At 39.0% G+C, this 27,271-nt stretch overlaps 1 protein-coding gene across 2 annotated transcripts in view; it reads right to left on the reverse strand.

The window, feature by feature from the left end:
- mgll (monoglyceride lipase) overlaps nucleotides 1–26,058 on the reverse strand; it is a 40,644-nt gene extending 14,586 nt beyond the window's left edge. Inside the window, exons 1-4 of one of the 2 annotated variants that reach the window (XM_077544036.1) lie at nucleotides 25,895–26,058; nucleotides 21,216–21,354; nucleotides 5,167–5,273; nucleotides 2,319–2,455 (exon numbers count right to left, since the gene is read on the reverse strand). In XM_077544036.1, coding sequence (XP_077400162.1) covers nucleotides 2,319–2,455; nucleotides 5,167–5,273; nucleotides 21,216–21,343 — 372 coding nt within the window. In that variant the 5' untranslated portion in view covers nucleotides 21,344–21,354; nucleotides 25,895–26,058. Of the gene's footprint in view, nucleotides 1–2,318; nucleotides 2,456–5,166; nucleotides 5,274–21,215; nucleotides 22,258–25,894 lie in introns of those variants that run through there. The other variant, XM_077544045.1, reaches the window with a different exon arrangement.
- Nucleotides 26,059–27,271: the final 1,213 nt, after the last annotated feature.

Genomic DNA, 27,271 nt, shown 5'->3' on the forward strand with positions numbered 1-27,271 from the left:
AATGTTCTATGCACTGATGACACCAAGATTAACCTCTACCAAAGTGATGGAAAGCCAAAGTATGTAGAAAGACATGATCTACTTAAGATCCCAAAGGAGGAAAAGCCTGCATTTGACCTCCTGAATTGGAGAATGAAGGGAGAAGCCCGCAGCAACAAACAAGAATTGAAAGAGGCTGGAAATGCATTTCCAATGAAGAATACAACAGTCTGGTGAAGTCAATGGGTCACAGGCTTGATGTAGTTGCAAGTAAGAGTTATGCTACCAAATATTAAATGTTATTTAGTATAAGGTAATTTAATAATGTATGCTGGCAGGCGACCAGCTCTTGTGAGGATAAGCGGTTCAGATAATGGATGGATGGATGTTCCTATACTTTTGCTTACTTGAAAAGTGGATAGCTTCAAACAAAAGGAGCTCTGTCCTGAGTTGTTTGGCATATCTAGATGTAAATACATGAAATAAAAGCTGCATGTCTGAACTTTTGTCTCATATTCATCTTTTGATCAGAAACCCAAATGTCTTCAGTATACAACAAAACAAAGGAATTGACCTTTCTGTTCCAATACCTTTGAAGGGGGTTGTATACACAAGAGTAATGATTGTGTGCCTGTGAATCCATCCTGCTCTTCTGGAGACTAATTGGCTCCAACTTTGTTTATGTGAGCACTCTTTGTCACTTGTGTGAATATTCAACAGAGTTTGGCCAGTGACAGTCTTACTTGCTGAAAAGAGCCACTAAGTAGTTCCCACCAGAAAATCTCACTTTCAAAAGACACTCACAGGTCTGCTTACATACAAATCAACACAAACGTTTGAGAAATCGTCTCGCAACTCGCAAGCATCACAACTTACTTTGGTTCATTTTACTTTCAGGTCCCTCCAGACGCAAAGTCAAGTGTGAACACATAATTACTAAAATGTTGATTGTTGCGATCACGTGTAAAACAAAAAAAAAAACAGAATTAGGGGGGAGGATTTAGTGAGAACAAAGATGCTCTGCTAGACTCAACAAATATATTTTGTGTGTGAGGATTCACTCACTTTCTTTTTTTTGATCAGAAGACAAATAATGTTACAATGTTGTTTACTTATTAAAACTTCCGGTTTCGTAACTTTAAATATTTTTGTCTTGTCCTCAATTTTCTCTTCGCTATCCCAACATATGCCTCCCTCTCCTATCACACTCTTTTTGACTTGTACTCCCCCCTCTTGGATTGGTTGTTAGAAAATGAAAAGTTATGGGTAACAATGCTATTACATGTATCACTGTTATTGACGTCAGGAATAATGCAAGCAGTAGTTCTGTTCATAGCACAATTAAATCGTTTTCCACTTATTAATATGTACTGTAAAATGTAACCACTACTGATTTAAATACCAGCACTTTGAGGCGGAACCAGAGCACGCTGCAACAAAAAAAGCGTCAGATGTGCTGACGCCATGTGATCTCTAAAGAATGTATTGACGTCAGGAATAATACAAGCAGTAGTTCTGTTCATAGCACAATTAAATCGTTTCCACTTATTAATATGTACTGTAAAATGTAACCACTACTGATTTAAATACCAGCACTTTGAGGCGGAACCAGAGCACGCTGCAACAAAAAAAGCGTCAGATGTGCTGACGCCATGTGATCTCTAAAGAATGCCTTTGTATCAGCAGCATCTCCGCAAACATTCGGTAAAATCCACAGGTGGTTGTTCATTTTATCCTCCCTTGTGCGTCATCCTGGCCACTGATGAAAAGAAATCCATACAAACAAACCAGCAGCAAAAAAATCTAATAGCAACAGGATACAGTCACAACACTGGGAAGCTGTAAAATGAGGCCTGTAAAAACACAACTAAAATTGATAGGACTTTGCTAATAAACACCCTGCCGGGTCAGTGCGCTTTCAACAGGATAAAAGGGAAGTAAATCAACATCTGTATAAAAACTTACTTAGTGTACCAATGAGCTTGAGTTATTATTAACTAATTACTGGTGAGAGCCTGGACAACTCAAAAAAATAAATCCTGAAGATGACTATTGTTAAGACTTGTGCACAAGAATGTTGAGAGGGTTGAGTCAGTTATTAACCAAGCAAATATTTACATATTGTTCCATGTGGACTTTTTGCATTCTGCAGAGTTGTTCATAGCTACAGCAAACACCTGATTTTTCCCATTAAGTACAAGAAACAATGAAAAAAAAACACAGAACTGACTAAAGCCAATTATACTGTAACATAAAAGACAAAATAAAAGCAATTTTCACCTCACCCACGTGTTTTTCCTATTTCACAATTGTTCTAATATTGTTTGCATGCCTCCTACCATTGAATGGCCAACGATGAAGACAGGTAGGCCGGGATGGCGAGACTTCATCAGGTCGATGTGCTGCAACGAGTCTCGTATGTACATCTGAAAGTCCTTTATGTTCATTCTGTCTCCTTCACTCTGACCGTGGCCAACTGTGGAGGTAAAACAACCAAGTCAGAATAGTGATAAGCTATGAAACAGGTATTAAATAAGGGATGGTTATAACTTGAATTTTGGAATCAGGTAGGTTAGAGGGGTGGCTGGTTTCACAGTTTGGAGTCCTATAACTGTCAAGATGATCTTGACCAAGGAAACACCACAATCTTCTCCCCCATACAAAAACACTGTGCACAGCAAAGTGTGAGGTTCATAATCCATCCATTTTCTACACCACTTATCTTCATTAGGGTCGCAGGTGGAGCTGGAGCCTATCCCAGCTGGCTTCGGGTAGTAGGCGGGGTACACCCTGAACTGGTTGCCAGCCAATCTCAGGGCACAGGTTTATAATAGATATGCTAAATTTAAAAGCATATCAAGTTTAAAATAAAGCAAATGGCAACATAGGTGGAGAAGGAAAATACTATATTTCCTAATACATTGACAGGAGAATTTACTTTACTTTACTTTTGTATGGCATTTCTTAGCAGGGAAGCCTTCATTAAATGCCTTTTGATGAGAATAATAGTTTTTTTTTCTGCAAAAATATATGCTATTGGTCATTCACTGAAAGGTGGCTCTGCATCCTTTCTCATCATTTTTTTCTGGACACCATTCCGTTGTGTCCATGTCTCTGATGGAATAAATTCACTCGAAAGGCTTTCTCTCACCTTCTCGTTAACTTTGGTCCTTGTAAACATAATTTGAATTGAGGAGTTTAACTGATATGGACAACTCAGCCTGTGATTTATGGGGGTTTACGACACTTCATGGAAACATACATGATCATTCGTATGGGTGTATGCACAGGAAGCAGAAGTACATGCAGAAGCTGGGAGGTGCTAATGGTTGCCTTGGCAACCATTGATCCAGTAACACCAATGATGCCCCCTATGCATTCACATCACGTGCATGTGAGACCTTCTTCACCTTGTGCAGTTTTAGGTGTGTGAATGAATAAATTGCTGGATATGGATTCTTTCAACACTCACTAAGATGAATGGAAGCTATGTTCTTTTTGCATATTTCATGAAAAAAAAAACGTTTTGTTTTAGGGAGCGGTTCAGTTTGGAGCTTATTTAACAACCAATGTGGGCTACTACATGTTTGGAGGTATAAAGGATACTGTCTGCTGTTTAAATAGATGGGCATGGCCTCCAGTTTGCTAGTAAATAAGTTTCCTTTTTTGTACTTACTATCATGTGTGTGCATAGAGAGTTGCTCCACTTTACTCCAGTATATTAAAATGAAAAGACTGTTGATGTGTACACAGCCTGAGTCATTTCTGATCATAATTTACAGCATCTAGACAAACAACACACATTCCTAAAATTTTTAAGGTTTATGTTAAAATGGCACAATGTTTCTATACCAAACACTTAGAGCTATGTGCAAAAGTGCTAAAATGTTAACAAGCTACTATGCAAACAATAGACTCCATGAACGCAACAGTTACGCGTTAAGGGTGAGGTAGCATCGTTATTTTCAGTCACTAGGCTAACACTAAATTCTAACAAGGACAGCGTCAAACTCTTCAAAGTATACTCGCTGTCTGCTAGAATTAAAGTTACTAATACTAAATTTGACATTTCTAATTGCTCCACTTATCCTAACTTCGGCAAAGCGATCAAAGCATCCAAGCAAAGTACAACCTAATCGTAATAGAAAACAATACAGAGCTCTCTAGCCCCTCCCCCCTATTATATAAACTCCAGTTTCACTTTACCTATTCACTGTAATTAATATTTTTCTACCCAAGAACCATTATTTATTGGTGAAAATAATGATGGAATCTATGTGATATTGTTTAATATGATTCTAAGAACATGCAAATGAATGTTCCCAGACACTGAGATAATGTCGTAGCATTTAAGCATGCTAGCATGATTATAAAGAGCACCAGGCTACTTTGTAAGGATAACAGCAAAGGGTGACATTCATCAGGCTAGCGAAAATATTCCATCACCCCAAGCCAGTTTTTCACAACCTTTATCAGAATGGCACATCAAAAGCATGTTGGGTCATCCTCTGCTATCTACACTTAGCATCCACCCAGACAGGTTGTGGTGTCTCGAGCATGATACCAATGTCCTGAACTGCTCCTCGGCCATTAAATCACTCACTACCACTAACTGTTTGTGTAGCAGGACTCACTGTGACGGGTAAAAGCAGAGGAAAAAACTTGTGAATATGCAAGTACATTTCACATGACAATATAGATGATTTATCAGCTTCTCTCATTAAGCTAAGGTATATATACAACCGTAAAAAAAATCTCACAGCACATCACCAAACAAAAATGTCACCAAAAACATTTATAGTGAAATGATGTTGATCTAATCACAATTTATATACTCAGTGTGAAATCTGGGGGCAAAGCTATTATTCTGTTGTATGAATAGCAACAGGCGGTGGAAGCTATCTAGTGAAAGAGCATTTTATTGTTGTCCTTGTCCTTCAAAATGCAATGAGGTTAGGTTTTCAATGTTACTTAGTGATCAGCAGTATTAAGAAAAAACATGACAAAGATTTCTACAAAATGTATGGCAAAGAACAGGGATAGAGGAAAAAACATCAGTCCTGCAGATAGGGAGCAGCTTTTTTTCTCGGAATGTCTGCACACGTCACGGCATGTGTGAAGTGAGTATTACAGTAGGTGTAAATATATGCGAGAATGAACAGAGCAGCGCTGTAAGTGGTGGCTCACCGTGGTCATGTGAGAAGACCAGCAGGGACAGCTCCTTCAGTCTCTGTGCAATCTCATTGTATGGACCACAATGCTCCCCGGCCCCATGGGCAATAAACACCAGCGCCCTGGGAAGAAAAATTAAAAATGATAAACATAAAAGAGAGTTTTCTTGTCATCTGTCTTGATCCAGGTCTATCGGCTTCTTTCCACACTCTAATAACATGCATATTAGATGGAAGGAAGTTGACCTCGGCAATAGGTGTTTATGAGTGTGAAAGTTTGTTTGTCAAAATGTGCCCTGTGATTGGCTGGTGACCAGTCCAGGGTGTACCACCATCTTCAGGCCAAATTCAGCTGGTATAGCCTCCAACTCACCCATGACCACAATGAGTATAAGCAGTACATACAGTAGGAAGATAGAGGAACCTCAAACTAGATTCAGCTCATTTCACATCCATGAGGAATGCTCAGTTTTAGAGTCATATTTACACTTGAAAGAGTAAAATAAAGAATTGAAAAAATACAATAAAAATAAAAGTCACACAAGGGTTGAGGAACGAACTCACGACCTTCAGCTTGGGAGATCTACTCCCTGAGCCACGCAGAGCCTGCTGTGTGTTAATATATCGCTTGTGTCAGATGGAATCCAATGTTTTTGGTCTTGGAGATAAGCAAACAGTAGGAGGGGCATAGCTTAGGTAGTGTGGCAGTCTCCCAAGCTGAAGGTCATCAGTTTGTTACTCAACCCATTAGTGATTTTTTTTTTCAATACTTTATTTTGCTCTCTTCCTAGTGTAAATATTATCCTACTCTAAAACTGAGTGTATTTGGTCCTACTGTTACGTGCCGGGTGGCAGGCAAATGATAGCAAGGGTAGCACACATGGAGGAGGGAAGTGGTGGAAAAGGGGGCACACTGAACAAAACGGGAGGACATGAAGTGAGACAACACACGAATGGGGCAACACATAACGGAACACTATACCTCCGAACACAGAAACTAATCAAAATGGAGCCAATGCTCCCAAAGTCCCCATTGTCAAAGTAACACCCAAGGAAATACTAACTGCAGAATATAACCGAGTTGCTTTGGTGAACACTAATGAATCGTGGATAATGAAACAAACAGGAAACAAACTATGGCAAACGGTGTACTTCACGAAAGACAGTTGGACAAAACAAAAACACACAAAAGAGGTATAGTGGGTGGCAAACCGGCCGGACAGATGGGAGGCGAACACCCAAAGCCATTCCCGACCTGACCACCAGCCTTTTAAGCTGTGGCCACTAATGACCACAGCTGGTCCCGCACCTTAACCCAATGAGGTAATCAGCGCTCCTCCCCTGCCCTGATTGGTGAACCGAGTCGGGGAAATGGTCCAGCACCAATCAGGGAGGAGCGCTCACACCGTCCACACTCAAAACACACACGTAAAAAAACATCCGGCCACGAACATCGTGGGCCGTAACACCACTCAAAATAGAGACACATTTACTGTGTACAATGAGCCAAGAAGGTCCAGTTATGAGGGACGGCTGGAGGATACCCCAGTGCTCAAATTTGTTAGCATTGTGTGTATTTAGTCTCCTGTGTCCCCTCTGTTTGTGTCGGTTCATTGTCATTTCCCTCCTGTCATGCTACCAGTTTTTGCCTTGTTGTCCTCCCCACGTTTTGTTTTCTCTTGCCATTTGGAGTTCGCTTTTGTTTTGTACTAATTAAAGTCCTTCTTTGTACATCACCTTCGCCTCCTTGCCCTGCTTCCCCGCGACTGGGTCCTCCACCAAACTTTGCCTTCTTGACACATACCTGGTGCCGCAGGTACATACGGGTGTGTCATTCGCGGTATCCATCCAAGGGCCCGCCAGCCATGATTTTGCAAGATTTTGCGCTAAACTCCAGAGTCTGTCAACAGACGTCGGTTGAATATATAGAGTATAATAAAAGATTGCAGCACTAGTCACCACCAAGAGTGCCAACCATAGCATTTTCCTGGCCCCTTGAAAGTGTAGGGTTTGTGATATTGGAAAAACAACCCATTGACAGGTTGGTGGCGGGCCCTCACTAGAGCTGCATATCCTTTAGTGTCCTCTCAGGGTGGGGTAGGGGCCAAGGTGTCCTGGTTGGGGATCAGTGCTTGCCGGTTGGCGAGGAAACCTTATCTGCCACTTCAGTTAGCGCACGCTAGTCTATGGAGAAGGAGAGTGGGGAAATGGCTAGTGTGGTGCACTGGAAGCTGCCACATGAATATGTGTGTGAAAAGGCAGGAGGGATCAGCCGAGTCCAGCAACATCCTTTCCACCAATTCAGATGGTTTACCGTCGCCAAGACCATTGAGGGATAGCAGACAGTTTGCCTTTTCCAATTCAGATGGTTCAAAAAGTCTCAAAAGGAATGCCTTGACTGCATCATACTTGTTGATGGCTGGTGGAGCATCCATTTTTGAGGCATCCAACGCTGCCACCAAAAGGAAGCATTTCATATCCATCTAAAACATCCATTATCTGAACTGCTTATCCTCACGAGAGTCCCATCATCTTGTATTATTCCCCTTCGATGGAAATGGCAACTAGCAAGCTATTATTTTTTACTGTAATAGAATATGGTATAGTTTTGGTGAAGTCTCTCCTGCCAGTGTGTGACAAACTGAAAAATCCTAGTATTCACTCAAAAACAAAAACAAAAAGTGTTAGAGAAGCCATGTGGAGTGTCAATCAGGAATGACTAGCTGAGATGCATTCAGTGACACCAATAAGCGGTTGCTGTCTGCTTATCATCAAGCCTTGTTAACAGATGACTTCACTCACTGCTCTTCTTTCTTGCCTCTTTCCACTGCTCCTTTTGGCACAGAACGAACAAGTATGTGCATTTGTGTGTATGAGTGAATAGCAGCCTTTGTTTAGGCATAATTGATTCAAACTCACAAACTGAGGGTCAGTTGGAGATTAATGGAGCTAATCTGGTTTTACTGTAAAGATGGTTATACAGTGAACAGTACAGTCTACAACACTTGCACTAATGAAAACTAGACTGTTTTTCCATGTTGGACTTATCTGCGGTTAACATGATGATTACTAAGGGTGGGCGATAATCATCGTCATCGATATTATCGTCAACTTGGCTTTCACGATGTCCAATTTTACAATATAGATTTTTAATACTATCTCTAAATGGGGGGGGGGGGGGGCTCAATTGATTGGCTGCAAAGTAGGAGGAAGTGATGAAAGTTCTCATTTGTCGAATCAGCGTGCATAGATGGCAGAGGAGGACGTGAATACTTCTTCATTCCGCAAATCAGCGGGCAGGATTCAGTTACGTGACTCGGCGCCAGCCGTGAGAAGACGGGACGGAAGTGTTTACATGTGGGAACACAAAATCAAAGTCTCGTTTTAGTGACTAATTTAATGGAAACTTAGCAAGACTTAAGTACACGTTCCTAGCTTCGAAATTATTTGGGGTTGCCACCGCACATGAAACAACTAAGTTTATCTTGTCATATCGCTCAGGCGCCATGTTCCCCTCTCGCATGCATGGATGGAATAAGAAGACCAGCCTAGATATGCCTCCATTGCTGTCTTTCATAGGGGATGGAGCTTCACTGGTCTGAGGTCTCCCACAATGTTTAATTTGTTTGAACAGAGCCGAAGCCTATAAAAGGCCTTGTTAAAACATGCAGAGAGAGAGAGAGAGAGAGAGAGAGAGAGAGAGAGAGAGAGAGAGAGAGAGAGAGAGAGAGAGAGAGAGAGAGAGAGAGAGAGAGAGAGAGAGAGAGAGAGAGAGAGAGAGAGAGAGAGAGAGAGAGAGAGAGAGAGAGAGAGAGAGAGAGAGAGAGAGAGAGAGAGAGAGAGAGAGAGAGATTACCCGGTGCCCTCCCTCCTATGCAAAGCTACTCCAAACAAGCACAGACTGCAGCCTAATCCCTTTCATGTGCTGCTGCCTAGCTGCCCGAAGTTGATTTTAGAGATCTCACTAACATTGATGAACCGAGCAGGAAAATGTGGTCTAAACGAGAATATTATTCAACAAATGAAAGGCACCCACATGATAAATCACACTTTGAATGAGAGGAATTGTGAGGAGAAAACTATTGTCATTCCGTATTGTCATTACCATGGACTAGGGCTTGTTGATTATGGGAAAAAAAAAAAAAAACATGATTATTTGGTAATAATCAAAATCACAATTACTCAAAACGATTATAAGTTTTTTTGTTCAAAACAAGAACATTTGAAAATATGAAGACAAATAAAATTATGTGAAACACTATAATTATGTAAGTTTCTTTTGGACCAAAAATAATTTATAATAATATATATTTATTATGTTAGCAAAAATTTGAAGCTGGGGTGCAGCGTGTGCAGTATGGCTTGTGGGGTGCAAGCTAGTTTTGACAGGGGTGTGTGGTGAAAGAACTCGTGTGGGCGTGCCTCAAAACAACTCAAAATTAATATTATTAGGGCTGCAGCTATCGAATATTTTGGTATTCGGACATCCTACTGAAAATTCTAGCAAATAATCGGGTATTTGGATATACCAGTATATACTTTCTTGGTTAAAGAACAATTATAAATACAGACAACAAAAAACACATTTGCATGTAATAATTAGCAACCAAATGGCTTTTATTTTTAGATGATCAACTTTTTTTTTTTAAACTGTGGTTCTCAGCAAACTATTTTCCACTAAAACAGTGAGATTTTAGACAAATCTCTCCCCATAGATTTTGGTCAATGGAACTAAAGTGACGTCGGACCCACAATAGCGATTTTGTGAATAGCACATTTAAGTAAGCCTGGTTTGTTAATAAGTGATCAGTAGGAACGGCAAATTAGTCAGCCTGTTAGCATCAAAGTATGCGCAGTCCATCAATCCATTTTCTGAACCACTAATCCTCACGAGGGAAGCCTACCCCAGCTGTCTACGAGCCGTAGTATTTACGCCTTTGAGAAGTAATCAGACGGCTGGAGCACTCTACCGCTGCTAGCTAGAGCGGCTAGCTTGCTGCTTGGTGATGGTAGCTCGCTGTTAGCTAGCAGTCGCCGCTAATTGCTGGCAACAAGCGCCATACAATACAATGTCAGCATAATTGTGTCTCGGCGCTCTTAACTGGAGCTTGAACGTGACTTCGGGACTACGTTGTGTTACTGACGTCTGTCGCAACAATTTGGGGTATTTATATTGCCGTTGTTCACAAACTCTGAATAGACGAGCAGGTTGTCAGCCCTTATACCGCAACGGCACACTTCCGGAAACCACTTCAAAATAAAAGCGCTACAACGCATTGATCTACATATACTACTTGGTAAGATTTATTTTGAAATTGGGTTTCTCTCAGCATTAGCCTCGTGTACTGTCATGCATACTGCCGTTAGCTTGACTTCGACTATCTCAGCGGGTATCCGGGGCAGAAATGACGAGGACTCGTTTCAGCCCTAGCATTAATAATTGTTTTTGTGTACGATTATGCCAATTTTGTAATCGAAATCGTCATTGGATTTAGATTAATCGTACAGCCCTACCATGAACCCATAGAGACGAATTCCACTGAGGTCTGATAAACTAGATTATGACCACCAAGTTGGAAGAAAACAAGGCTCTGTGTTGCACCAAACATCTTCTCATGACATTTAAACACATTAGTTTGGGCTTCAAATGTGATTTGAGGCTAATTAGATGAATGATGTCATGTAGCATGTCAACATACCCTCAAAAGAATTCTGGTTAGAGAGGATGAAAGGATGAATTTACCTTTTTGAAGTTTTGGAATCCATTTAGTTGTCTTGTAACTATTTGTGTGTATGTATGCATGTTGGACAGGGTGGACGAGACGGTACCGTACAAAAAGTTACAGTTGATTGGCTAATTGTTTAACATTTTGGTATACTTCTTATATTGTTCATGTTAGTGTACAATTCATTTTCACTCATATTTTCAATTTCTCTTAGACACATGCGCAGCTGCAGCAATCATGACAACACACTCCAATCTCTCTAGCTGCCATTAACTCTGTCCTCCTTTGATTTTGGGGCGGTTTTGTGTTGATGATTGTGCACAACAGAACTGATTTCCTTAAAGGGGAAGTCAACCCCCCCCCCCCCCCAAAAAAAAATTCTTGACAATATATTCTATGCAGCCCCACTAGTCTACGGTAGTCTACATACAGTATTCTGGTTAATATTGCATTATTGGAATATGAGTTAAGCAGCTAAATCAGAAGGCAGCCATTTTGCCACATGGTGTCCAGTGAAAATGACATCACAGTTGCTCAGGTCTCAGGTAACAACCAATCACAGCTCAGCTTCAGAAAACAGGTGAGTTGTGATTGGTCTTGAGCCCTGAGAAACTGTTTATGTCATCTTCAGTCAACAGCAAGTGGCAAAATGTCCGCCCCCTGAGATGCATAAAAACGGCCGGATTTTGCTTCATAACTCATATTCCACAAATGTAATATTAGTCAGAATGTCATGTTTAGACTAGCGAGGTCACATATAACATATTATTGTCGAGAAATGTTTAAGGTTGACTTCCCCTTTAAAAATAGTGATCTTGGAGATGTGAGGATGCGCCTTACATTTGTCTGATGACCAATCCAGGGTTTACAGCCCAAAGTCATCTGGAAGAAACTCCAGCTCTGTGGGGAAAATGATTCTATGTCCACACACTACAGGTTTTGATCAAACTCTATAAATGAAAACAAGCTCTCAAGTGAATGTTAGCCATTCAAAAGCAACTTTAGTTGACTAAAATAATTACTAAAGCAAATATACGTATATGAAGTCAAAACTACTCGTCTTTAAACCTATTGCTCGAGGAAGAGCTGTAATGGAAACTACAAAATTGAAGTTGAACTTTTCTCTCTAACCCTCTCAAGGCAGACGTTGCAGATTGAAACAACTGTGTATCCCATAATTAATCCACAATCATGTTTTTATTTTATTTAAAAGTACCAGTGCAAAACTTTTGTTGTGCATTAGCAACAAACAGTTTCCCAGTAGCTCACTAGACGGTGAGCTCCCTCACTTTCAAAATGTCTGCCTTCTTGGCTTCACTGAAATAGATTTTCTAGGCATCAATTTCATGTAGATATCACTACCAAAATCCTTTATTTTGAAACCAATAGTGCATAAGACGACTCAGGGAAATATAGAGATAGAGTATATGGCAATTTGTAGGTTTTATCTCCTGTAGGTTTGAACCCACTGGCAGCTGTATTTCATTGTTGCAGATTTGTAACGTGTGCCCGGACATGTCCAATGGATGCCACATGCGTTATCTATTGGTTTGCCTATATTTTGAGCAACAGTCAATACTAGGGTTATTTTCCTATCACCAGTAAGTTTAATTATTACTTTGATGGTATATCCTATGGAAAATGTAATCATTTGGAGTAAAGTTACACACTATCAGAGGCAGATTTGATCAAAAGTAATAATAATCATAACCGATGGGTTGACATCAGACTAGGCCAGTAGTGGGCTCGGTCCTCGAAGGCCGGAGTGCTGCAGGTTTTGGATGTTTCCCTGCTCCAACGCGGCTGATTCCAATCAACAGGATCGTTATCAGGCTTATGCAGAGCTTGCTGATGAGCTGATCATATATCAGCTGTGTTGGAGAAGGGAAACATCCAAAACCTGTGGGGCTCCGGCCCTCGAGGACCAGGTGTGCCCACCCCTGGACTAGACTGATTTGTTCATTTTCCCATTCATGCTGATAAACATGGATGATGCAGACTGTGCTACACACAAATGCGAAGAATTTTGTGCTTTACAAAAGGCCCCAAAAAATTCTTGGACTACCACACAAAGAAGTGACATTCAGGCATGGCTTTCTCAATTAGGATTGTCGGTGTAGCATTGTTGGTATTATAGCTTGATGCAAGGGGATCAAAAGTTGTTGTTATTGTTATTATTGTAATTTTGTTCCTACTATTGTAATTTATTGTTTTCCATTTTTTTACTCACCAAGTTGTTTTTGTTGTTATTCTGCCCCTGTAAAGCATTTAGCGGTTTGCTATGCAAATATAGTTAGTGTTCATACCATATTCAGTCTTCAGCTTTTTTACCTAACCGGGCCAATGTTATAAATCTGCAACATCCCAGAATGCATTGTAGGGGTGTTAGAAAAAATCGATTCGGCAATATATCGCGATATTACAGCGTGCAATTCTCGAATTGATTCGATATGTGGCCGAATCGATTTTTAAACATCATTTTTTTATGGGAATATTCAACAAAATGGCTTACTTGGGGTTAGGATTCACACATTAAGCATGGAAGAATGTTATGTTAATGGAACATTAAGCCTTAATATTTTATTTCAGTGCAGTTCAAACACGAAACAGACTGCAACCTGTTTGTTAAATGCAATGGCTCAGTTATAAGCCTGAATTTTCAGATAAATTAATACATTTTCATACAAATCTTACTGTGTACAAGTTTACTGATTTAGTATTTTCTAAATTTGAGTTAAAAAAAAAAATCGCAATAATCAATTTATAGATTTGTATCGGGATTAATCGGTATCGAATCAAATCGTCCCCTATGAATCGTGATACGAATCGAATCGCCAGGTACTAGGCAATTCACACCCCTAATGCATTGTATGTGAAGGTGTCGCTAAAACAAATTCAGACTTGTATAATACTACCCCATATGATAATTTTCTCCAAATATCAGATTTTTCCTGTGCCTCGGAGAGCTAAAGGCAGACATAAAAGCAATAAAAGGGATGCAGTTGTAACTTCTTTATCTTGTATCCGCTTCCTGCAATAGTCCTGACCGCTGCTTTACACACGAGTCAATCCAGGTCTCTTTTATTATTGTGCTTGTGTTTCCAGTCTCAAAGTGTAACATTAACAGCAGGCAACACAAACTTAAAACTGGGAAGGAAGTCAAGCTAGACACCATCAGCTTACAAATGTGTATATGCAGTGACCCACACAGCATGCGTGTCGGTTACGAAGCAGCTGAAGCGGCATAACTACGGCGAGCACGTATGACTTGTTGACGGCACTCCGTGTGGGTTCAAAGCCTCAGTTGGACATCTGTTTGAGGAGGATCTGTCAATCATTGTTGAGGCCCCTCCCCTCTCGCTGAAAACCTTTCACCCACTTCCTAGTTCTAGTGAAAGGGGCCTTTGAGAAGCAGCTGACCTTTGACCCCATCTCATTTATTTAGTCAATGTAGGTTTTGCTATATATATATATATATATATATATATATATATATATATATATATATATATATATATATGAGAGAGAGAGAAATCCAACAAGGTAAGTGGTCTCGTGCTCATCATGTGGCTCAAGAAAGAAAATCTGGTTCATCTACAGCTTTTTATAAATCCTATGGAAGTCGTAGCATCCATTTGAGATTTACATTTTACTCATAATGACGAACAAACGACAAATCTCATTCATATTAGGGGTGTGAATTGCCTAGTACCTTTCGATTCGTATCACGATTCATAGGTCACGATTCGATACCGATTAATCCCAATACAAATCTATAAATTGATTATTGAGATTATTTTTTTTTTACTCAAATTTAGAAAATACTAATCAAAACCTAAGACGTTTTGTTGAATATTCCCATAAAAAAATTGATGTTTAAAAATCGATTCGGCCGCATATTGAATCGATTCAAGAATTGCGCGCTGTAATATCGCAATATATTGCCAAATCGATTTTTTCTAACACCCCTAATTCATATCCTTTGTAAAAGGCTAGGCTGAGGCAAATGACCTAAAAAAGGAGATGAAAACTGAAATACGATACATGAGGCCTGCTTTGTTTTAAACTAAGTGTATGTACCTCCTCCTACCCTTTGTTGTTTGTCAAAACTATCCTTGAGGACCAGTGACATGCCATGGGCATACATGTCAATGTTTGACCTAATATACTTTTGTTTGCACTGCTACATAACAACATGTGTGTGTGTTTTTAACTACCCTCCCTTTCCCCCCTTTTATGTATCAATGGTCTGCCTGGCATATATTGACATGTACATTGTATATGCATATGCATTTCATTCATTAAACTTGTGTTCTGAAATTAAGCCTGTACTGCGGATGGAATTCAGGAACATTGTACTGTTAGGAGGAGCAATTGATGACCATTCTGGTAGCGTTCCCTTTCAGTTTGGAACTGATTTAACAGCAGATGGCAGCGATCTAAAATTAAGCCCAATTACCACTTACAGCACATCCCTTTACAACTTTAGTGCTGGTGATAATAATAAAATGGCCCGGACGAAGACAAAATGGGGGCTGGGACATGGGGCAGCCTTGTTACAATTTAAGTTGCTTTTATGACTAATGACTCAAGTTGTATTTGTATTGTAAAAGAACATCTGTATCCATTTCCATTACAGGTTCATTTTCATTCCCATTGCAAGTCTAGCGTAAAGCGTAGTCTGTGCACATGGGTGGAGTTTTCTTTCTTTCGGTATTTTCGTAGACTATGCGCAGGTAGAATAAGGCGCGACATAGCCTTTTGCCGGCTAATCGTAGCGGCATCCCTCATTTACACTGAAATCAGGGAGCTCTCTGCAGAAAATGACATCACAGTGCCTACGGACTCCGCTTGCGAACGTCACATGACCAAACCCAGAAAACAGGCGAGTCCCTAGGCACTATGATGTCATTTTCAGTCGACAGCAAGCTCTGTGAAAAAAAACGAGCTGTCCCCTGAGACGGGTAAAAACGGGTGGGTTTTGCCGCTTAATTCATATTCCACAAATGCTGTATTAATCAGAATAATGTGTTTAGAATAGTGGGGCTGCAAAAAACATATTACTGTAATAAATTTGTTTTTAATTGACTTTCCCTTTAATTGTGATGTATACTTTTTTTCAACAAGTCCTCCAACATAAAACAACCATATCGGTCGTTTTACCGTACACCAAAATACGACCAAGTGTTACGTCTTGTAGTTTAGCGACCTCTATCGGCCATGTTCTATCAGCCATGTTAAATAGCGAAAAAATAGTAATGGGACTCGAACACTGGTCGTTTGGTCAGAAGACTAATGTCTCAAATACATGCACACACTGTAACGAATTGAGCGTAGAATTTACAGGAAATAATTTTTTACAAGTATTTACTGTATATAAATTACAGTTACTTACTGTATTTACTTTTACAGCAATTCACTGTAATCTAGTTTACAACCGTTTCTTGTATTCTGTATAATTTACAGGCAAATTAAATTGCCAGAAAATTCCTGTAAATACATAATACAGTATGTCGTTGTAAAATCCATCCAGCCATTTTCACTGCTTATTCCTTAAAAGGGTTGCTGGAGCCTATCCCAGCTGGCTTTTGGCAGTAGGCGGGGTACACCCTGAACGGCCAATCACAGAGACCAACAACCATCCACACTCACAATCAAACCTAGGGACAATTTAGAGCATCCAATTAACCAACCATGCATGTCTTTGAAATGTGGGAGGAGACCAGAGCACCCGGAGAAAACCCAACACAGGCACGGGGAGAACATGCAAACCTCATCCAGGAAGGCCGAAGCCCGGACTCGATCTCACGCCCTTAGCACTGTGAGGCGGATGTGCTAACCACTCGCCACCATGCCGCCCTTGTTGTAAAATGAAACCTCGTTCTGCAGCCGAGTGCTTAAATCAATGTTAGCTGTAATGTTGAACGTTTATCGGAAAAATGCGATGTGAAGACAATGCAGACTACCCTTGCGCTAAAATATTACTCTTGTCCTTGCTCTGGTGACAATATACCGCTATTTGCTCTCTTATAGTGATACCAGTATTACAGTATTTGCCTCCACATATATACATGCCAAAACATAGTTGCTGTAAAATATACAGTATTTTACAACTAATTATACAGAAAATTACTGTACTTTGTGTTTACCCATAATGCACTTTGTTTTCCCATGATGCGTTGCTGTATACAGTTAAATACTGTAAAATTAAAAAACAAGAAACTGCTGTAATTTTTTACTGTAACTTTTGCAGAAATTTGTTACAGTGCATAAAATAAAGCCTGATTGACTTAAATGAAGCAGTTTTTTTTTATTGCAGCTTTTGCCATTTTTAAATTGCATTGTGATGTCAATTTGAGTTGGACAATCAATGAATCTTAATCTTATTTATTTTTTCAGCTCACTTTAAGTGTTTGGCCTTTAGTGAGAAGGTCCATATATAAAGGTTCCAAATCTTAAGCTTTATTTTCCACACAAAGGGATAGGCAGGAACTATTTTTATACTTCCTATTAGTGTTGGGCGATATGACGATATTATTGTGAGGACGATAAAAAAATTTCACAAAAAAATGCCATTTGATAGTCAATGTCCCTAAGGATACTAATGTAAAACAATATAATTCAATGACACTTGCCAGTAATGTGATCCAAGCACAAAATCAAATGGTTTTCTGTTGAAATACAAAAAAAAGGCGGACCCTCTTAAATCGAACATTTAAATTCTGAGACGCACAATATTATGGCGTTTGCATTCAAGCGTGACATCGGCGCCAGTTAATAAGTTCAGCAAGAATTAAGTCTGTCTGAAATTTTCTTTTTCTTTTCTTTTTTGACAAGTAGCAGGGCTCAACAAAGGATTGTTTGATTAGAATGTGCCAAAGAGAATAAACATGGGACGTTAAGTGAAAAAGGCATTGTTGTTTTTAAAGCGTAAGAATCCAGTGTCAACTAATATGCCAATTGATAAAATTCAAGCAACGCTGGTATGGATTGAGTCTATGACCACGGTTTACAGTGTTTGCAGTAAACTAATTATTCAGACATCAGTTAAGCTAATGAGTCACTACTGTGCTAAGGTGGTGAGGTGTAACATCTGCGAAAAGGTTCTGTCTTGACTCCAGATGTTTTGTGGGCCTGAACATGTTTTGTGGGCCTGCACATTCTGTTACGTCTTCTGTGTTGCCACGCTGCATGCAATTACATGTTGACACATAGACATCTGTGTTTCTTTTTCTGCCACAGCCACATATGAATGAAGGAATCATGTGCAAAATGGCCAACTGCATCACATTTAGCTACAGAAATTAGAAACAACAAACTATTAGAATTGGTATCAATGTATAAACAAGGTATCCATTCACTGTAGTCAAATGGTCCAATTTTTGCAAAGCGTCCATAACGTTCGGTCAGTGTTAGCCAAGGTTAGCCCTCTTTGTGTCTTAATGGGGTCACTATCCAGCAAGGGTTCTCAGAGTAGCCATAAGATTAGCATAATTTTCATTTTAATGAGCTTTGGTCAGACAATTAAGTCTATACTGCTATGCTCAATCAGAATGTCAAGTGGGTCGGACAGACAAAAACACAGATTAGATTAGGTTAGATAAAATAGACAGACAGACAGACAGACAGACAAAATTGTTGGTACCCCTCTCTTAATAAAAGAAACCCCACAATGGTCAACAAACAAACAATCAAAATCAGCCATTACTTCCAAATTGACGTTTAACAGAATTATTGAAAAAAAAAAAATTAGGTTTAGGGAAACGGTATGGGATTTTTTAAAAAATTTTATAGGTTTTAGGTGAACTAATGAATGCACGCACGCACATACACATATTCACCCACATACAAAAACAAATAAAAATACAAAAAATATATATATATATATATATAAAAAAATAAAAATAAATAAAAAAGGAGAGCAATGATGATGACATGTCAAATCGGTAAAATTACCGAATGAACAATACTGCCCTCTCCAGAAAAAAAAAAGAGAAAAAAAAATTAAAAAAGACCAAACTAATGAAACAGGCCTGGACAAAAATGATAGTACCTCTATACAACATTGGAAATAATTTGACCAGAGAGTCATGTTTAAAGAAGTGTGACAGGTGTCTTCAAAATCATAATCAGTCAGTCTACCTATTTAAAAAGTGACAAATAGTCACTGGGCTTTTTTGGTACCACACTGAACATGAATGAGATTTGTCTCAGGAGATTAGGATGAAAATGATAGACAAACATGTTAAAGGTAAAGGCTATAAGACCATCTCCAAGCAGCTTGATGTTACTGTGACAACAGTGGCACACATTATTCAGAAGTTCAAGATCCACAGGACTGCAGCCAACCTTCCCGGACGTAGACTCAAGAGGGACATTGAAAATAAACTGAAGAGACAGACGGATAGTTCCAAAGGTATCCAAACAGTCCAGATCAAGGTGAACTCCAAGGCCAAAGTATCAGCATCAGATTGCACTATTCATCGTTGTTTGAGCCAATATGGACTTCATGGGAGACGACAAAGGAGGACACCATTGATTATTGACAAGCCACAAAGCTTCGGACAGAATGTCCTTTGGCCAGATGAGACAAAACTGGAGCTTTTTGGTAAAGCACAACAATTCTGATCATAGACGCAAAAATGAATCATATCAAGAAAAGAGCACTGTCCCTACTGTGGAACATGGAGGCGTCTCGGTTATATTTTGTGGCTGCTTTGCTACATCTGGCATGGGTTTCTTGAATTTGTGCAAGTTACAATGAAATCTCAAAACTATCAAGGCATTCTGGAGAGAAATGTGCTGCCTAGTGTCAGAAATTTTGGTCTTAGCCTTAGGTCACGTGTTTTCCTATAGAATAACGATCCAAAACACACAGCCGAAAACACCCAAGAATGGCTGAGAGAAACGTATTGGCTCATTCAGAAGTGGCCTTCTGAGCCCAGACTTAAATCCCATTGAACATCTGTGGAAGGAGCTGAAACATACCATCTAGGGAAGACGCTCTTCAAACCTGAGACAACTGGAGCAGTTTGCTCACGAGGAGTGGACCAAATTACCTGCTGACAGGTGCACAAGTCTCATTGATAATTACAGAAATCGTTTGATTACAGTGATTGCCTCAAAATATTGTGTAACAAAACATTGTGAAGGTATCATCATTTTTGTCCATGCCTGTTTCATTAGTTTTTATGTTTTTATTTTAATAATTCGGTTGAACGACAATTCAAAAGTAATGTCTGATTTTGATTCTTTTAATTTTCAATATTTTTTATTGTTACTTTTGCAAGTTTCAAGTGATTTCAGTGACTACTGGGTTTTTTTCTTTCCTTAACAGAGGGTTACTAACAATTTTGGGCACAGGTGCACATTTTGGTGATTGAAATTTTCCTTCATATTAAGAAGCAATGTAAACGGTTTGTTTTTTTACGCGTATGTTGAGTTTTAGAGTTTGTGCCATGTGCCAATCTACTAAAATGTCCTTGGTTCTTGATATTTACAAATACTGCAGTGTACATATTTTACAGACATGGCGCATTTCACGATGCCACCCAAAAAAGACCCTATTAATCAAACAAAATCACTTCATTATTTCTATGTCCAATCATGACACTTTCAAATATTATTATTTCACAACACCAAAAAGTATATTTTTAGATCAATGCCAGTGTGTGTGTGTGTGTGTGTGTGTGTGTGTGTGTGTGTGTGTGTGTGATGGTGAAGGGGGGGGGGCAGCTTACCCTTGGGATGGGTCTGCCTACCTTGTTTAATTATTGATAATTATTGTGAGAAATCATTCAGCAATCAATCGTCATCATTCATTTTCACTATCAATTAATGACTGTTAATTATATCATATACTCAAAGGTAATGTAAGCAAATTTCAGAAGTGCATATCAAAATGATAGACTTTAAAAATGTAGAAAATAAAATGCACAATTCTTTTTTGTGGTAGGTGGATTAAATAGTGATATGTTACTATGATTATACACTATATTTTTTATGACTGTTTTTTGCAAATAAATAAATAAATAAATAAATAATTAAAAAAAAAGTAGTCCCTAATCAATAATATATTAACATATCTGCACGTGTAACATTATTAAATTTAATGGTTACATTACTATGAAACACAGACAAGCTACCTCAACATTGAGGGGAAGACAATTAACTAAAGAAAAAAATACAGTATGCCTAAAAGAGTCTCTCTACTGGCTAGTAACATAAAATTAAAAGCGTTAAAGGGACACAACGGATTGCTTTTATACGAATAGCGACAGCCGAGTGTCTCCACTCCACTCCACGCCCCCCTCCCCTCCCCACCCCGCCACCAACTGACCTTGGCGGGCCGACTGGCTCCCAGTAGCGGCAGAACAGGTGCAGTCCATCGGCGTTGACGATGTGCTCCAGGTCGGTGTATGGAACTCCCTGCGGACTAAGCCTGGGAGCAGCCCCCGGCTCGGGCATGGAGGATGGCTCTGGCAGACACACACGGAGCGGCCATAGTAAAACATCGCGGCCGTACAGGAAGCAACCGAGGCCGGCCGCGAGCAGACAGGTTGCGGCTGTCACGGCGTTCATTGCCCGCGGATGCCTGTTTACGTCTTCGCTGGCAGGCGCTAATAAAAAGGCTCGTTGTGTTCACTAGAAATGGAGGCTCGGCGCTCGCCTTGAGCTAATTCCACGCGCGCGCACTCGCGCGCGCACAGCCGCTAGTTTGAATTACGTCAGAAGATGTGCTTTCTTTTCCATCCTGGTCTGCACCACATGCAAGGGACACACACACACGACTTCATAAAAAGTCATATGCGTTATACGTTATGTATAAATAAATAATGGCATATATTTATCAAACTTTAACTTAATATAAGAAAGTGCCGGACAAAGAAAGGATGGAAAGAAGAATGAAAGGAAAGAAGAATGGAAGGATGCAAGAAAGTAAAAACGTATAAAAAGAAGCAAGGGAATGAGAGAAATACAAAGAAAGGAAGGAAAGACGAAAGTGGAAGGTAATGAGGAAGAGAGGATGAAGGAAGGACAGAAAGATGGAAGGACGAAGGAGGCAAGAAACCACACCTGGATTTGAAACCATAATGCTGCAGGCCCTAAAAACCTTAATGTGACATCTTAACTCTGATTTCAAGTGCAGCGACTGCTTGAAATCATGTTTTGAAACACTAAACCTTAACCCACATTGAAACCCGTGGCATGGAACCCTATTTTTGAAACCCTTATCCTGTCTTGAAACACTGAAACAAAAAACGTCCCACAACACCCTATTTTGGAACCCTATCCCGTGACTTCATTTCAGCTTTTAATGAAATTGTTGCAGATGGAACTTGTAGTGTTCTGGAAACTTTTTAGCAACCTTGCATGTTGAAAACATTTTAAGCATTTACGATTTAACTGTTTTTAAGTAAATAAATATAAATGAATGAAAATTATTTTCATTTTACATAACGTGCCAAACCTGTTTTAATCAAGGGTTACACCATTATAATGACTGCCATCATTGTTGGGTCTATTTTTGGAAGCCAGTGATTATGTTTGATTTGACAAAATGAAAATAAAGTGAATTATAAAATGATACATTAACAGCTTAAAACGTTTTGTTTTAAGGAAGTGCAACATCATTAGTTTGCCTTCTTTTGAGGAAGTGAAGGATGCAGACAAGTGGAACAGTAACAGTCTGAACCATGTGATTTACTGTGTTATAAAAAAAAAACAGCAATGGCATTCGTTATTGCTTTGACTTCATCTGGAGAGGCCAAGAGAGGCCATTTAAATGCCACTTAAGTTGCATTTGTACCAAGCTACTTTTTGTGAGCTGTGTTAACTTGTTACGTGCAGTACGGCCCCATAAAATTCCTCATACACTAATAGCCAATATACTTTTTACTTATTTACACGCATTAATTATGTTTTTGATCCAAATCATTTCGCTAAAATGCCAGCGGAAGGCTTCTTGTATCGTATGTCTCTTGGGGCCCCCCCTCAGTTTCCACTAATGGATCAGTCCATTTTACTGCGCTAAGTGCGCATGTGCATGTGCAGTTAGCGAGACTGAGAAGAAGCGTAAAAAAATGAAACAAAGTTATCCCAGTGGGGCCGAAAAGAATGAGGAAAGCAAAAAGGAACATTTTAAACAATATCTCAATGAATACAAAAACCAATCGGAAAGTGTTTCTTCAAGTAACACCCATTTATAATCAACTGTCTGCTTGATACCTATGTAATGAATAATGAGACTCACCTGTAGACACTTGTATAGTCTAAAATTTGGGCTTTGTGGGGTGTACTCATTTTTGCAACACCCTTATTTAAGTAAAACTGAAAATGTTGTGCTCTAATTCATATTATTAACCTTACTTTCATGTTATAAGTCAAACAGATGTTATATAAATTTTGTCTTGCCATCATTTTGGAATTTTTTTGTGTTAATTGACATTGTTTAAAGTGTCATTTATGCTGTGCACTGCACAATAGTGGAGTTGAGAGTGCAGTTTTTGCCTCAGATATACAGCGGAGCAGACAAAAGTCCTCAAATTTCTACATTAGCACTTGAGTATACCACTGAATAAGAAGCCTTATATTGTGTTGTGCGTGCTTGTTTCTGAATGGAACAGGGATGTGCTGTGAGAGTTACAAAATTATGTCATGCAATTTTAAGGAAAAGTACTATATTGGGATTTATAGATCTGCCTTTAAAATGATCTGTCTTTTTTGGGGGAGGGAATTTTTATGTACTAGTGGTATCGTGTCTGGTATCAGTATCTGTGACTACTCAACAGTTAAGTATTGGTATTGGTCTGAAAAATAAAAAGCGGTATTGAACATCCCTACTTAAAATATATGTATCAGTCTTCTCATTCGAAAGGGCCCCCCCATGCCTAGCTTTGCCCAGCGCCCCAAATTTCTTAAATCCCCCACTCCGCATGCAGTTATAATAATGTTGGCATGGTGCCATTTCAAATGAGAAAATAAATTTGACGTTCCGCCAAAAGCATGTCTGATGCCAATTCTTGTCCCTTTTATGGGTGCTTCAATATGCAAAAAGATAGTGACTGTTTACTGCACTGTTGAAGTTTACTGCACCATATAGGCTACACAGAGTTGAAAAATATAAACACCTTAATAAAAATATAATGTAGCTACTTATACATTATAAGTAGCTACATTGTATTTTTTGGGCAGTCTAACAAATGCAATAACAGTGCAGTAAACAGTCACTACCTTTTTGCATATTGAAGCACGCACACTCAAAAGAGACCACACTTCACAAGCTTATCACATATTTAAGTGTTCGCCAAGTTTTTCTCCTTCGGGTATCCTTAGCAGAAAGATGGCAGTGAAACGTGTTAAGCTTCTGATGCGCGGCCAGTGTAATATTATTTAGTGATTACTAAACCTAAATGATTATATATATATATATATATATATATATATATTTTTTTTTTTTTTTTACGGTGATTTTATAAACCATATTATTTCATTCAATAGTTGGTTTTAAAAATGAATGAACATAGAAAACTCCTAAATCTCTACACTAACCCTTTTATACAAAGACTGTGTATGTCACAATTAAAACATTTTAACAGGAGTTCTGTGCGCCCAAACCAGAAGTAGCCTACACCATCATTTGAGACACCAGAGATAAACGCATCATTACTTTACTAATCAATAACTTTATAGTGCTTATCATGATCATCTAAAATCAAACATACATAGGCCTAGATTTTGAAGTATATTTATTTTATATATATATATATATATATATATATATATATATTTATTTCATTTTCATTATTATTTTTTTGTCTCTTTGTGTGTGACTTTTAATTAAACAAATTAGGGCAAATCCTTCCAAGCTTTCTTGGGCCATGCACTGAAGAAAATTACTAAAATGTGGTAAAGTGATGTAATTATCTTTTTTTTTCTCCTCAAAATAATCAAATTATATATGTGAATTTAACACATATTCATCATGTGCAACCAATGTACATGCTCGAATTAAGTAAAGTTATTAAGTATATATATATATATATATAAGTATATATAAGTATATATAAGTATATATTTTTTCCGGTGCACATAAAATGACATAGGGGACGGATTTGGGCCACAACCCTTGCATTTGATACCAGCACTATTTGAGAGTGTACATTTTTAGATAATAACAGTAAATGCAGGAACTATTGCAAACATGACCAAATACTATAATATTACCAAATATAGGACATGCAAATGTTCCCAGATTCATTCAGGTAACATTCTGACAACCAGAGCTGTTTACTGTTTTTGTTATTTACAATGCAGCTCCATTCACATGCAGGGGATACCTCAATAGGGCTAAATTACACTGCTATACACAACAATGAGACGGCCAGCGTGGTGGTTAAAAATAGCTCTGCGTGTGTAAAGCTATTCCTACCCAGAACATGATCGGATTTCATCTTCAGTGGCGATACACTATATGCAAGCCGGAGTAAATGTTTCCCATACTCATTCATACCTGAACTATGAGTGTGCAGCAACAATCAGCAAAATGCGTCTTCATTGGAATGACGTTAACTAATCTTTCCCCCCCATGCATACGGTACGGTACATGAAAATCAAAATGTGGCTATTACCGTTAACATCATGATGTACGCTGCAGAAAAAAAATATCAAAACGGAATGGTGCACGTTGCATGCACGTCTGTTTGTTGTCATTCATGCAAACATTTACGTACCTCCACACGTCGTGCAAGACATGGCAGACTGCTTGAATCTACAACGCGAGGATGCGCGCACACAACCATTGCGGCACAACAAGTGCACGGTGACGTTTGACTGTTTTTAGAGCCTTTATGACATCATCATCTTTCATCGTGAATGAGGAAAGATACAAGAACTTGTATACTTGTATTGTACACATGAAAGGAACAGACAAAAAGAGCCCACAATAAGGTCATAGCACTCCAAGTACGAGGAACCAAGTTGTATGAAGACATGGACATGACGGAAAACAGAACCGACCTGCTCCGGAACGTCTGCGGTGAAGTGGAAGCTTATTTTTGGAACGTTTATCGCCCTGGTCCGCCTTTTTTTTGCCCCGCTGCTTCACAACGCTCCTCTCTCTGCACTGACCAGGGGCACAGTGGAGCGGGAGACAACCTAGGCAGCAACCAAAAGTACTCGCACGCACGCGCACACGCATGCATACTCCACGCACGAACGCAGGTGCGCGCACACGCAACCCACAGTCACACGCACGTTTTGATGCTCAAGTGGGACATTTTGGAGAGAGAAAAAAGTACCTTGGAACTTTAAGTTTCATGTTGTTGTTGTTTTTTAATTACCTTGAAGCTAAATTAAGTTTACTGCACCATATAGGCTATACAGAGTTGAAAAATATAAACACCTTAATAAAAATATAATGTAGCTACTTATATATTATAAGTAGCTACATTATATTTTTGGGGCAGTCTAACAAAATGCAATGACAGTGCAGTAAACAGTCACTATCTTTTTCTTTTACATCAATGTATTCAATAGAAACTAGAAACTGGTTCAACAGCTTTTTGGTGTTTACATTTTTGGATGAATGTTGTGCAAACAAGTTGCAAGATCCGAATAGTGTAAAACTAAAGCCAACAAAACAGAAACGTGAGGACTTCTAAGTTCACTGGGTAAACTGTTACACAATCCCAAGGTGTCAAAACAATAAACACTGTTTATCAGCAATAAAAGTCAAGTTAAAGGCTTACATTGCGCCCACAGTGCATCCTTTCTCGTTGCTATTCCTTCTCAGGCTCCCCCTACAGTTGTAAAATGGTATTTAGCAGCTAAACAAAATGGCAAAACATTTGCATTTCCTAAGAAACACACATTCAAAATCTCACTGCAATTGTTTTTTTTTTTGTGAGTCATAAATTATTTTAGCCACAATAAGCCCAACAAAACAACTGTCACACAAGCATGCATGAAAAACAGAAATAAGACAAATGAATAATCAATCACCCTTTGATGATAGGCGAAATAGGCAACACAAACATGGACATGAGGAGAAGCTGTTGCCAACATGCTTATGCATATACACATAGGCAAAATTGTTGGTACCCCACTGAAGAGGAAATTAATAATAATAATAATAGTGTCATGAAAATTCACCATGGACAATCAGACATTTCTTTTGAATTGTGGTTCAACAGAATTCTATATATATTAAAAATCTGGATAAAAATGTTGGTACCGCTAGCAAAGATTGAAAATAATTTGACCATAGGAACAAAGTAAGTCCTCTAATTAGCATCACAGGTGCCCTCAAACTTGTAAGCAGCCAGCCCTCCTGTTTTAAAGAGTGACAGGTAGTCAGTCACTATGCCGTTTGGCGACATGGTGTGTAAACAAACA

The sequence above is a fragment of the Vanacampus margaritifer genome, chromosome 1, assembly GCF_051991255.1.
Source record: "Vanacampus margaritifer isolate UIUO_Vmar chromosome 1, RoL_Vmar_1.0, whole genome shotgun sequence".
Lineage (NCBI taxonomy): Eukaryota > Metazoa > Chordata > Actinopteri > Syngnathiformes > Syngnathidae > Vanacampus > Vanacampus margaritifer.